The sequence below is a fragment of the Pristiophorus japonicus genome, unplaced genomic scaffold, assembly GCF_044704955.1.
Source record: "Pristiophorus japonicus isolate sPriJap1 unplaced genomic scaffold, sPriJap1.hap1 HAP1_SCAFFOLD_256, whole genome shotgun sequence".
Lineage (NCBI taxonomy): Eukaryota > Metazoa > Chordata > Chondrichthyes > Pristiophoridae > Pristiophorus > Pristiophorus japonicus.
Window position 1 is genome coordinate 435791 of NW_027252296.1, and position 12517 is coordinate 448307.

General features: G+C 43.0%; 1 protein-coding gene across 1 annotated transcript; it reads right to left on the reverse strand.

Moving 5' to 3' along the window:
• Positions 1-3278: 3278 nt before the first annotated feature.
• On the reverse strand, positions 3279-8732 carry LOC139247089 (probable G-protein coupled receptor 139). The gene is made up of 2 exons (XM_070871501.1): positions 8624-8732; positions 3279-4168 (listed from the first exon to the last, which is right to left on the reverse strand). Exons 1-2 carry the CDS (start codon positions 8730-8732, stop codon positions 3279-3281), a joined length of 999 nt encoding a protein of 332 aa, XP_070727602.1.
• Positions 8733-12517: the final 3785 nt, after the last annotated feature.

Genomic DNA, 12517 nt, shown 5'->3' on the forward strand with positions numbered 1-12517 from the left:
ACGCATAGAATGCAGTGTTCAAAGGCAAAATCTAGTTAAGTAAATATAAAGAAGCAATGTTTTCGCTGTATACACTGGAATCGTGGTTATTGTGTGCATCAGTAGCTCGTTCATACTGGTTTATAATGAAAAAGAAGCAAGCACTGGTTTTGTGTAGTATGAAGTTTCAATAAAGATCTGATCCTGCGATTACTACAACTGAGTATGTGTCTAACCTGACGTTTAAAGCAACAAAATGAAAAGGAACAAAAAGCATTGCTCATGAATGACAGCAGGAGAGAGACAAAAAGGCACGCAAGGCAAGGGAGTGTGTGAATGTGTGTGATAAAGAGAGAGAGAGAGAGACAGAGAGAGAGAGAAAGAGAGAGAGACAGAGAGAGAGAGAGAACCAACTAGAGATCTGGCCATCCTAGACTGGGTGTTATGAAATGAGAGAGGACTAATTAGCAATCTCGTTGTGTGAGGCCCCCTGGGGAAGAGTGACCATAATATGGTAGAATTCTTTATGATGATGGAGAGTGACAGTGATAATTCAGAGACTAGGGTACTGAACTGAAGGAAAGGTAACTTCGATGGTATGAGACATGAATTGGCTAGGATAAACTGGCAAATGATACTTAAATGTTTGACAGTGGATAGGCAATGGCAGACATTTATAGATTACATGGATGAACCTCAACAATTGTACATCGCTGTCTGGAGTAAAAATAAAACGGGGAAAGTAGCTAAACCGTGGCTAACAAGGGAAATTTAGGATAGAGTTAAATCCAAGGAAGAGGCATATAAATTGGCCAGAAAAATCGTAAACCTGAGGACTGGGAGAAATTAGAATTCAGCAGAGGAAAACAAAGGGTTTAATTAAGAGGGGGAAAATAGAGTATTAGAGGAATTTTCTGGGAACATAAAAAGCTTCTATAGATATGTGAAGAGAAAAAAGATTAGTGAAGACTAACGTAGGTCCCTTGCAGTCAGAATCAGGTGAATTTATAATGGGGAACAAAGAAATGGCAGACCAATTGAACAAATACTTTGGATCTGTCTTCACTAAGGAAGACACAAATAACCTTCTGGAAATACTAGGGGTTCGAGGGTCTAGCGAAAAGGGGGAACTGAAGGAAATCCTTATTAGACAGGAAATTGTGTTGGGGAAAATGATGGGATTGAAGGAGGATAAATCCCCAGGGCCTGATCGGCTGCATCCCAGAGAACTTAAGGAAGTGGCCTAGAAATGGTGGATGCCTTGGTGATCATTTTCAAACATTCTATTGACTCTGAATCAGTTCCTATGGACTGGAGGCTAGCTAATGCAACACCACTTTTTAAAAAAGGAGGGAGAGAGAAAACAGGGAATTATAGACCGGGTAGCCTGATATCGGTGGTGCGGATGAAATAGCAGCACATTTGGAAAGCAGTGACAGGATAGGTTCAAGTCAGCATGGTCTTATGAAGTGGAAATCATGCTTGACAAATCTTCTAGAATTTTTTGTGGATGTAACTAGTAGAGTGGACAAGGGAGAACCAGTGGATGTGGTGTATTTGGACTTTCAAAAGGCTTTTGGCAAGGTCCCACATAAAAGATTGGTGCACAAAATTAAAGCACATGGTATTGGGGTAATATATTGAACGTGGATAGAGAACTGGTTGGCAGACAGGAAGCAGAGAGTCGGGATAAATGGGTCCTTTTCAGAATGGCAGGCAGTAACTAGTGGAGTGCCGCAGGGTTCAGTGCTGGGACCCCAGCTATTTACAATATACATTAACGATTTAGATGAAGGAATTGAATGTAATATCTACAAGTTTGCAGACGACACGAAGCTGGGTGGCGGTGTGAGCTGTGAGTAGGATGCTCAGATGCTGCAGGGTGACTTGGACAGGTTAGGTGAAAGGGCAAATGCGTGGCAGATGCAGCATAATGTGGATAAATGTGAGGTTATCCACTTTTGTGGCAAAAACCGGAAAATAGAATGTTATCTGAATGGTGACAGATTAGGAAAAGGGGAGATGCAACGAGACCTGGGTGTCATGGTACATCAGTCATTGAAGTTTGGCATGCAGGTACAGCAGGTGGTGAAGAAGGCAAATGGCATGTTGGCCTTCATAGCTAGAAGGTTTGAGTATAGGAGCAGGGAAGTCTTACTGCAATTGTACAGGGCCTTGGTGAGGCCACATCTGGAATATTGTGTTCCGTTTTTGTCTCCTGATCTGAGGAAGGACATTCTTGCTGTTGAGGGAGTGCAGCGAAGGTTCACCAGATTGATTCTCAGATTGGCAGGACTGACATATGAGAAGAGACTGGATCAACTGGGCTTGTATCCATTCGAGTTTAGAAGAATGAGAGGGGATCTCATAGAAACATATAAAATTCTGACGGGATTGGACAGGTTAGGGTCAGAAGAATGTTCCCGTTGCTGGGGAGTTCCACAACCAGTCGTCACAGTCTAAGAATAAGGGGTAAGCCATTTAGGATCAAGATGAGGAGAAAAGTCTTCACTCAGAGAGTGGTGAACCTGTGGAATTCTCTACCACAGAAAGTTGCTGAGGTCAGTTCATTGGATATATTCAAAAGGGAGTTAGATATGGCCCTCACGGCCAAAAAGATCAAGGAGTATGGAGAGAAAGCAGGAAAGGGGTACTGAGGTTGAATGATGAGCCATGATCTTATTGAATGGTGGTGCAGGCTCGAAGGGCCGAATGTCCTGCTCCTGCACCTAATTTCTATGTTTCTATATTTCGAGGGCAGAGTGAGAAGAGAGGGATGAAAAACCCAAGATGAGAGAGTGAGTAATATATGCCTACATGAAACGTGTGATGGTGATGAACAATGTGTCTCCATAAATGTGATAATATTTATTGTGGATTTGTGGGAGAACGTCATTGTGCAAGTAATATCTCTGGTAGTGTTTTAATGATTTCAGGGTGTTCTGTGATTCAGTTAATATTTACACGGGGACTGACTTAATATGTCCGTGGGCTATCGCTTCCTCCCACTGTAAATATGAGGCAAGGGTTTGTGGGAGTGATTTATTGATTACTGTCAGATATTGGAGTAAAACAATTCAGACAGAGCGTGTCAGTGAGTGTGTTAATATTAACCCGTCGTCTCTGTCAGAGTGTTAATAGTCCTGAGGTCAGTGGGAGTCTCTTTCCGTTCACTGATTTTCTCCGGCAGTGGATTATGATGTACGCAGTGTTTTAATGAGCGTGTTAATATTACAGTGAGTGTGGGTCTGACAAAGTATGAGGCAGGATTGAGCTCTAATACTCGTCTCATCATTTAATTATTTTACAATTAAAGTGAAGGGAAATTTCAGCATATGTTTCAACTGCTCTCTGAACTTAGTCTGTGTCAGAGCATAAATACCAGTGTTTGTGCAACAACTCAGGAGCTGGAACATGAATCCCATTTCTTTTACATAGCGAGGTATATATACATTCCTGGACCACATAAACAGCAGCCGATACCATATAGAAAATACCATGAACACCGCCCATAAAAGTATGAAATTGCCCGAGATAACAAACAGTAAAATGATGGATTTATTTCGGCTCTCCATTTCTGGGTCTCTGGAACTCTCCCCACTGCTGGGTCTCCGGAGTCTGGTGCGGGCTCTGCTGGCCACTAAAATGTGCCTGACAGTTAAAGCATTCAGCAGCAGAATCAGAACAAATGGGAGACCTGGTGTGAGAATATAATGAACGAACTCGATGGCAGCCCAGACCGGAGAATTCATATCATGGAATGTTACAAAACAAAACCAGGGGCTGTTCACAAGCCGATATCCACCTGTGAACAGAAAATACCAGGGGATGTTCTTTAAACCACTCAGCACAGTCACTGTTCCCAGAACCACAGCCGCCGTTCTCTCGGTGCAATGTTTAATTTTCAGTTTCTGGCAACAAATGGCCACAAATCGATCAGAGGTGAAAGTGACGGTGAACCAGACAGAACAGTCTGTGACTGCATAAAGCAGGACAGCGTGGATATTACACACCGGGATAGAACCCAGGAAATCAAACTGTTCCTTATAAGCAATTGGAATCTGCCTCAATATCAGGTCGAAGAAAACGACCAGTAGATCTGCCGTTGCCATGGCCACCAGGTAGTGAGTTACACATTTGGAGAGACCGCACTTTCCCCGGGACAGGATCACAATCGTCACTAAGTTCACTGTGAGGAAGATAAATAAGGAGGGACATTATACATCACACTGTGAGCAAGAGCAGCAGTTTGATGGAATTCGGGGTGAATCTGAAACTCCTCAGCCCCATTCAATGGTATACTCTTATTCTATTACCCACAATACAGGTTTATTTGTAGGAATATCGGGAATACATTGTGGAATCAATTAATGAATAGGGATAAATACAAGATGAAATTAACAGATGTGTGATCAATGAGAGATTGTGGTCGATCTAACCTTAGCCCAGGAGACCAAAGCACAACCTGAAGTACCAGGGACACAAAGGCCAAAATCCTCCTCAAGGAACATTTCGTGAGAATGTAAATTCTCCACTAGTAGTCCAACCAACAGAAGCAGTGCCACTAATGCAGAACTGGAGATGATGAGATCATCATCGGCAATCCCTCGAAATCTTGGAAGACTTACTTCCACTCTACAGGTGACTTCTCAGGGTTGTCTCTGTCGGTCTCTGCCACAGGTGGGGCAGAGTATGGTTGAAGGAAAGGGTGGGTGGGGAGTCCGGTTTGCCGCACGCTCCTTCCGTTGCCTGCCTGGTAAGCTCTTGGTGACAAAACCTAAGGGACTCATCGCCCTCCCGGAAGCTCTTCCTCCACTTAGGGTGTTCTTTGGCCCGGGATTCCCAGGTGCCGGTGGTGATGTTGCACTTTATCAAGGAGACTTTGACGGTGTCAGTGAAACGTTTCCTCTACCAACCTGGGGCTCGCTTGTCGTGCTGGACCTTTTCATGGATGTCTGCCCTTGCTGACAGTAAGCTCCCAAGGTATGGAAAATTGTCCAAGCTGAGATGAGAAGGGGCACACTGACTGGACCTCATTGATGAGTGGATGTTTCAGATATTTCAAGATATGTATGTGATTTAAGAGAATTTTGCTGCGACTCTGTGTAAGTAAATGTACTGATATAAGGTGAAAACAAACGCAAAATCCAGGGAATGCTAAACATCTGAAAAAGTGAAAATGCTGGAATTACTCAGCTGGTCAGGCAGTATCTGCGGAGAGAGAAACAGTGTTAACGTTTGAACTCGATGACCTTTTCTTATTATGTACAGAGTCTCCCAAACCAAGGCATAATTCTTAGCATATATTACAAATGTTCATTGGATACAGCAGACTGAAATTCGTCAAATAAAAATTCATATACAATATCTTTTCTCGACTTAAATATAGAAAAATATGATTTTTGATAAAATCCTATCAAGCTGAGAAACAATAGCCGACACCACCACGGACAGGATGGTGAATTACAGGGAGAGAACTAAAATTAACCATTATTTACCGAATTAATAGCTGGATACAAAGGATTACCAGGGACCGAGAGCAGCGAAGGGTGGGTCAATAACATAGTATCATAGAATCATAGAATCATAGAAGTTTACAGCACGGAAGGAGGCCGCTTCCGTGCCGGCCAAAATTAGGATTTCCACCTAATTCCACTTTCCATCTCTAGGTCCACAACCCTGCAGTTTATAGCACTTCAACTCCACATCAAAGTACTTTTTAAATGTACTGAGGGATGGTGCCACTCTCACCCTTTCAGGCAGGGACTTCCAGATTCCACAACTCTCTTCGTGAAGAAATTTCCTCTCTAATCCCCTCTAAATCTTCTCCCAATTACTTGACATTTATACCTCCTGGTTGTGGACACCTCTGCTAAGGGAAATAGGACCTTTCTATCCACTATTTCTAGGTCCCTCACAACTCTATTCACCTCAGTGAAGTCTCCCCTCAGCCTCCTCTGTTCCAAGGAAAACAAATTCACCCGATCAAATCTGTCCTCATATTGAGATTCTCCACTCCCGGCAACTTCCTCATAAATCTCTCCAGTGCAATCACGTCCTTCCTGTAATGTGGTGACCAGAACTGCATGCAGTACTCCAGCTGTGGCTTAACACGTGTTTTATACATTTGAAGCATAACCTCAATGTTTAATGTGTTCTTCCTTTACTTTTTAGCCCCACCCAAATGCATTACCTCACCCTTCTCTGGATTGAATTCCATTTGCCACTTTTCTGCCCACCTGACCAGTTGATTGATATCTTCCTGCAGTCCACAGCTTTCTTCTTCAGCATCAACCACACAGCCCATTTTAGTATCACCAGCAAACTTCTTAATCATACCCTACATATTCAAGTCTAGATCATGGTGTATATCACAAAAAGCAAGGGATCTAATACTGAGCCCTCTGGAACCACACTGGTAACATCCTTCCAGTCACAAAGCACGCATCAAACATTACGCTTTGCTTCCTGCCTTTGTGGCAATTTTAGATCCACTGTGCCCTGGATCCCATGCACTTTTATTTTCGTGGCCTGTCTGCCATGTGGGACATTATCAAAAGACTTGCTAGAATCGATATTCACTACATCATGTGTGTTGCTCTCATCGACCCGACTGGTTTTCTTCCTCAAAAAATGGCATCACGTTAGCCATAAACGACCTTCGCTTAACATAGCCATGCTGACTGTCCTTGATTATAAGTGAAGTTTTATCCTGTCCTTCAGTATTTTTTCAACTAATTATCCCACCACTGAGGTCAGACTAACTAGCGTGTAATTATTTGGTCGATCACTTTCTCCCTTCTGAAACAAGGTACAACTTTAGCAGTCCTTCAGTCCTCTGGCACCATACCTGACCCTGCGAGGATTGGAAAATGAGAGTCAAAGCCTCTGCTCTTTTCACTTTTGCTTCATTTAACAGCCTGGGTTATATTTCTTCAGTCCTGGGGACTTATCCACTTTCAATGCTGCTAAGCTCCTAAATAACTCCACTCTCACTATGTTTATTTTATCTAATATTTCACACTCCTCCTCCTCGATAGCAGTACCTGTTTGTGAAAACAGTCGCAGAGTATTCACTAAGAACCATTCCCACATTGTAGGCCTCCACACACAGCTTGGCGTCATGGTATCAAAAAGCCCTACCCTTTCTTAATTATCCTCTTACTATTAATGTAATTATAAAATATCTTTGGGTTTTCATTGATTTTACTTGCCAATAATTTGTCATGCTCTATCTTTGCTTTCCTAATATACTTTTTAATTTTACCCCTGGACTTTCGATACTCCTCTCGATATTTAGCAGTATTTATCCCTCGGTATCTGTCATAAACCTCACTGTTTTTTCCTTTTCCTACCCTGTATGACCCTTGATATCCAATGGGCTCTGGATTTGTTCATCCTACAGTTTTGTTTAAGGGCACGTATTTGTGCTGACTCCTCCATATCTCCTTGAATATCTCCCACTGCTCTGACACGGATTTGCCTTCAAGTAGCTGTTTCCAGTCCACTATGTCCAAGTTATCTCTCAGCTTAGCAAAAGTTGGCTTTTCCCCAAGTTAGAACGTTTATTCCTGGTCTATCCTTGTCATTTTCCATAACAACCTTAAATCTAACTGAATTATGTTCACTAGCACCTAAATGGTATTCTGTGATTCAAGATGTTGCACCTTTGTTAACACATGGGCTGTTGTTTAAAACTACTGGACAATCATCGTTACCTAAGAACATAAGAACATAAGAAATAGGAGCAGGAGTAGGCCATACGGTCCCTCGAGACTGCTCCACAATTCAATAAGATCATGGCTGATCTGATCATAGACACAACCCCACTTCCCCACCCACTCTCCATAACCCCTTAACCTTTATTGTTCAAGAAACTGTTGACTTCTGTCTTAAATTTATTCCATGTCCCAGCTTCCACAACTCTCGGAGGCAGCAAATTCCACAGATCCACAACCCTCTGAGAGAAGAACTTCCTCCTCATCTCTGGTTTAAATGGACGGCCCCTTATTCTAAGATCATGCCATCTAGTTCTAGTCTCCCCCATCAGTGGAAACATCCTCTCTGCATCCACCTTGTCAAGCCCCCTCATAATCTTACACGTTTCGATCAGATCACCTTATCTCATTTGGTTTCCACGGCCAGATCAGCCATGATCTTGTTGAAGGGTGGAGCAGGCTCGAGGGGCTGGATGGCCCACTCATGTTCCTAATTCTTATGTTCTTATGTTGTCCCTGAAAGCCGCTTCACCTGCCCAGCTTCATCCCTAAAACTGAATCCAGAACAGACATCTTACATGTTGGGCTCACTACATGGATAGTAATTCAGTGAATCATGCTTCAAAGAAGTGCTAGCTGAACAAAGAGTTTAAGCAGGAACAGCAAGATTAGTGTGGGGGAAAATGAGAAGAACAGTAATAAAGTTAAACTTGCTTTATGGAATAAAACGCTGAATACAGACACTTACGAGGGAGAACAATATTAGCAAGGATTGTCCAGTGTTTCTAAACAACAGCCCATTTGGTAAGAAAGATGCAGCAACTTGAAACACAGAATAACTTAATTTAATTTCTCATGCTAAATAGTAAAGATAACATCACAGTGCACATGGTTTATAGAATCGATATCTGGTTGTAGATGCTTACTAGGAACACCAACAAGAGCGAGGAGGGGATAATAAATCTTCTCAATATCCCAAAATATTCTCGTTATCCGCCTCTCTTCACGCCATGACACAACGCTGCCCCAAGCCATGCTTTCCCTTTTGCGAGTCGCAGGTAATAGTTTTGCTGAAGAAAGCGAGCTGACTGTGTGAGGTGACACAGTGAAGGCAGTTCTTTATTTAGAGAAGAGAGAAATCCCGAGTGACATCATCAGGCATCATTGTAATTGGCATTAATTACAGTCATTCGAAAAACAGACTCATTGAACCATTATCACCACAACACTTTACAGCAACACAATCTAGCTCACCTTAGATAAACATGTTGACATTATAAGAGAGCAAATGAACAATATTTCGCCCGCCCATAAAGTAGTGAGGACAGAACATATATAACGAATTCACGTTCTGTATTGAGCAACAAGTGAAAACAGATGAGAAAGTGGCAGAAAAATAGAAGTAATAAAAGAAGAATAAAGGTGGATTCCCCAATCTTCTTCTCTGATTTATTCCAGTGTAGATAACAGGCTATACATCTCAGATTTAATAAGTTTCCTGAAACGGCCAGAACCACAGACCTTGACCACATGACACTGCTACCGGCTCACTCGAAATATTCCATTTCCATGCCCTGGAGTTTACACTTATCTCACTTCAGTCCTGGAATTTCATTCCCAGGCAGTAACTTTATTGCCCGAAACTGTAACAGGTTTGTGTTCAGTGGTATATGCATCTCGACGTAATGAAGTCTCATGGTCTCAGGTCCTACCTGGGCAAGACAACCTCCAACTGATTACCACCAGCAAGCTCAGTTGATGAATCAGTATTTCTCCATGTTGGAAACCACTTGGAAGAAGAGCTGAGCATAGCAAGGGCATAGCATTTACTCTAGATGGGGGACTTCAATGTCCATCACCAAGAGTGGCTCAGTAGAAGTAAATACTGATGGAGCTGGCTGAAGACAAAATGATATAGCTGCCAGACTGGGCCTGAGGCAGAGAGCACCATGACGGAAAAATATACTTGACTTCGTCCTCAGCAATCTACATGTTGCAAATGCATCGATCCATGAAAGTATTGGTAGCAATGACCACCTCACGGTTATTGTGGAGACAAAGTCCTATATTCACATTGAGGACATCCTCCATCGAACTGTGTGCCACTGTGCTAAATGGGATAGATTCAGAACAGATGACGCAGTTCAAAGCTTGGAAAATCTGAAGCGATGTGGACCCTGAGCAGCAGAAAAATTATTCCAGCACAGTCTTTAACCTCTTGGCTTGGCATATCCGTCAAGCTACCATTGTCATCAAGCCAGGGAGCCAACACTGTTTCAATGAGGTATGTAGACGAGCATACCAGGAGCCGCAACTGGCTTACCTAAAAATGAAGTGGCAAGTTCGGCAAGCTACAAAACAGCACAATATCCATGTTAAACAATGGGGGCAGCATGCTGTAGACCGAGCTGAGCGGTTCCACAGCCAACGGATATAGTGAAGACTAATGTGTGTACCTTGCAGTCAGAATCAGGTCAATTCATAATGGGGAGCAAGGAAATGGCAGACCAATTGAACAAATACTTTGGCTCTGTCTTCATGAAGGAAGACAGGAATAACCTCCCGAAAATAAGAGGGAACCGACGGTCTAGCCAAAAGGAGGTACTGAAGGAACAGAGGAAAATCCTTATTAGCCAGGAAATGGTGTTACAGAAATTGATGGGATGGAAGGCCGATAAATCCCCGGGGCCTGATAGTCTGCATCCCAGAGTACATAAGGAAGTTGCCCTAGAAATAGTGGATGCATTGGTGGTCATTTTACAACAGACTATTGACTCTGGATCAGTTCCAATGAACTGGAGGGTAGCTAATGTAAAACGACTTTTAAAAAAGGAGGGAAAGAGAAAACAGGGATTTATAGACCAGTTAGCCTGACATCGGAAGTGGGGAAAATGTTGGAACAATTATTAACATAGAAACATAGAAAATAGACGCAGGAGTAGGCCATTCAGCCCTTCTAGCCTGCACTGCCATTCAATGAGTTCATGGCTGAACATGCAACTTCAGTACCTCATTCCTGCTTTCTCGCCATACCCCTTGATCCCCCGAGTAGTAAGGATGAAATAGCAGCACATTTGGAAAGCAGTGACAGGATCGGTCCAAGTCAGCATAGATTTATGAAAGGGAAATCATGCTTGACAAATGGGAGAACCAGTGAATGTGGTGTATGTGGATATTCAAACGGCATTTGACAAGGTCCCACACAAAAGATTAGTGTGCATAATTAAAGTACGTGTTGTGGGGCATAATATATTGATGTGGAGAGCGGACTGGTTGGCAGACAGGAAGCAAAAAGTTGGAATAAACGGGTCTATTTCAGAATGGCAGGCAGTGACTAGTGGAGTACCGCAAGGTTCAGTGCTGGGACCCCAGCTATTTAAAATATACATTAATGTTTTAGATGAAGGGAATTGAATGTAATATCTCCAAGTTTGCACATTACACTAAGCTGGGTGGTGGTGTGAGCAGCAGGATACTAAGAGGCTGCAGGTTGTCTTGGACAGTTTATGTGAGTGGGCAAAAGCATGGCACATGCAGTATACTGTAGATAAATGTGAGGTTATCCACTTTGGTGGAAAAAACAGGAAGGCAGAATAATATCTGAATGGTGACAGATTAGGAAAAGGGGAGGTGCAACGAGATCTTGGTGCCATGGTACATCAGTCACTGAAAGTTGGCATGCAGGTACAGCAGGCAGTGAAGAAGGTTTAGAAACATAGAAGCATAGAAACATTGAAAATAGGTGCAGGAGTAGGCCATTCGGCCCTTTGAGCCTGCACCACTATTCAATAAGATCATGGCTGATCATTCACCTCAGTACCCCTTTGCTGCTTTCTCTCCATACCCCTTGATCCCTTTAACCGTAAGGGCCATATCTAACTCCCTCTTGAATATATCCAATGAACTGGCCTCAACAACTCTCTGTGGTAGAGAATTCCACAGGTTAACAACTCTCTGAGTGAAGAAGTTTCTCCTCATCTCAGTCCTAAATGGTTTACCCCTTATCCTTAGACTGTGACCCCTGGTTCTGGACTTCCCCAACATCGGGAACATTCTTCCCGCATCTCACCTGTCCAGTACTGTCAGAATCGTACACATTTCTATGAGATCTCCTCTCATCCTTCTAAACTCCAGTGTATAAAGGCCGGGTTGATCCAGTCTCTCCTCATATGTTAGTCCAGCCATCCCTGGAATCAGTCTGGTGAACCTTCGCTGCCCTCCCTCAATAGCAAGAAAGTCCTTCTTCAGATTAGGCGACCAAAACTAGACATAACTGGGAGAAATTTAGAACACAGCAGAGGAGGACAAAGGGTTTGATTAGGGCAGGGAAAATGGAGTATGAGAAGAAGCTTGCAGGGAACATTAAGGCGGATTGCAAAAGTTTCTATAGGTATGTAAAGAGAAAAAGGTTAGTAAAGACAAACGTAGGTCCCCTGCAGTCAGAATCAGGGGAAGTCATAACGGGGAACAAAGAAATGGCAGACCAATTGAACAAGTACTTTGGTTCGGTATTCACTAAGGAGGACACAAACAACCTTCCAGATATAAAAGGGGTCAGAGGGTCTCGTAAGGAGGAGGAACTGAGGGAAATCTTTATTAGTCAGGAAATTGTGTTGGGGAAATTGATGGGATTGGAGGCCGATAAATCCCCAGGGCCTGATGGACTGCATCCCAGAGTACTTAAGGAGGTGGCCTTGGAAATAGCGGATGCATTGACAGTCATTTTCCAACATTCCATTGACTCTGGATCAGTTACTATGGAGTGGAGGGTAGCCAATGTTACCCCACTTTTTAAAAAAGGAGGGAGAGTGAAAACAGGG

Bases quoted from the DNA above. Each gene is read 5' to 3' on its own strand.
- LOC139247089 (XM_070871501.1), bottom strand. From the start codon at position 8,732: ATGGCTTGGGGCAGCGTTGTGTCATGGCGTGAAGAGAGGCGGATAACG. The intron at 4,169-8,623 runs GTAAGCATCTAC...TCTTCCTCACAG, and splicing joins CGCTCTTGTTGGTGTTCCTA to TGAACTTAGTGACGATTGTG.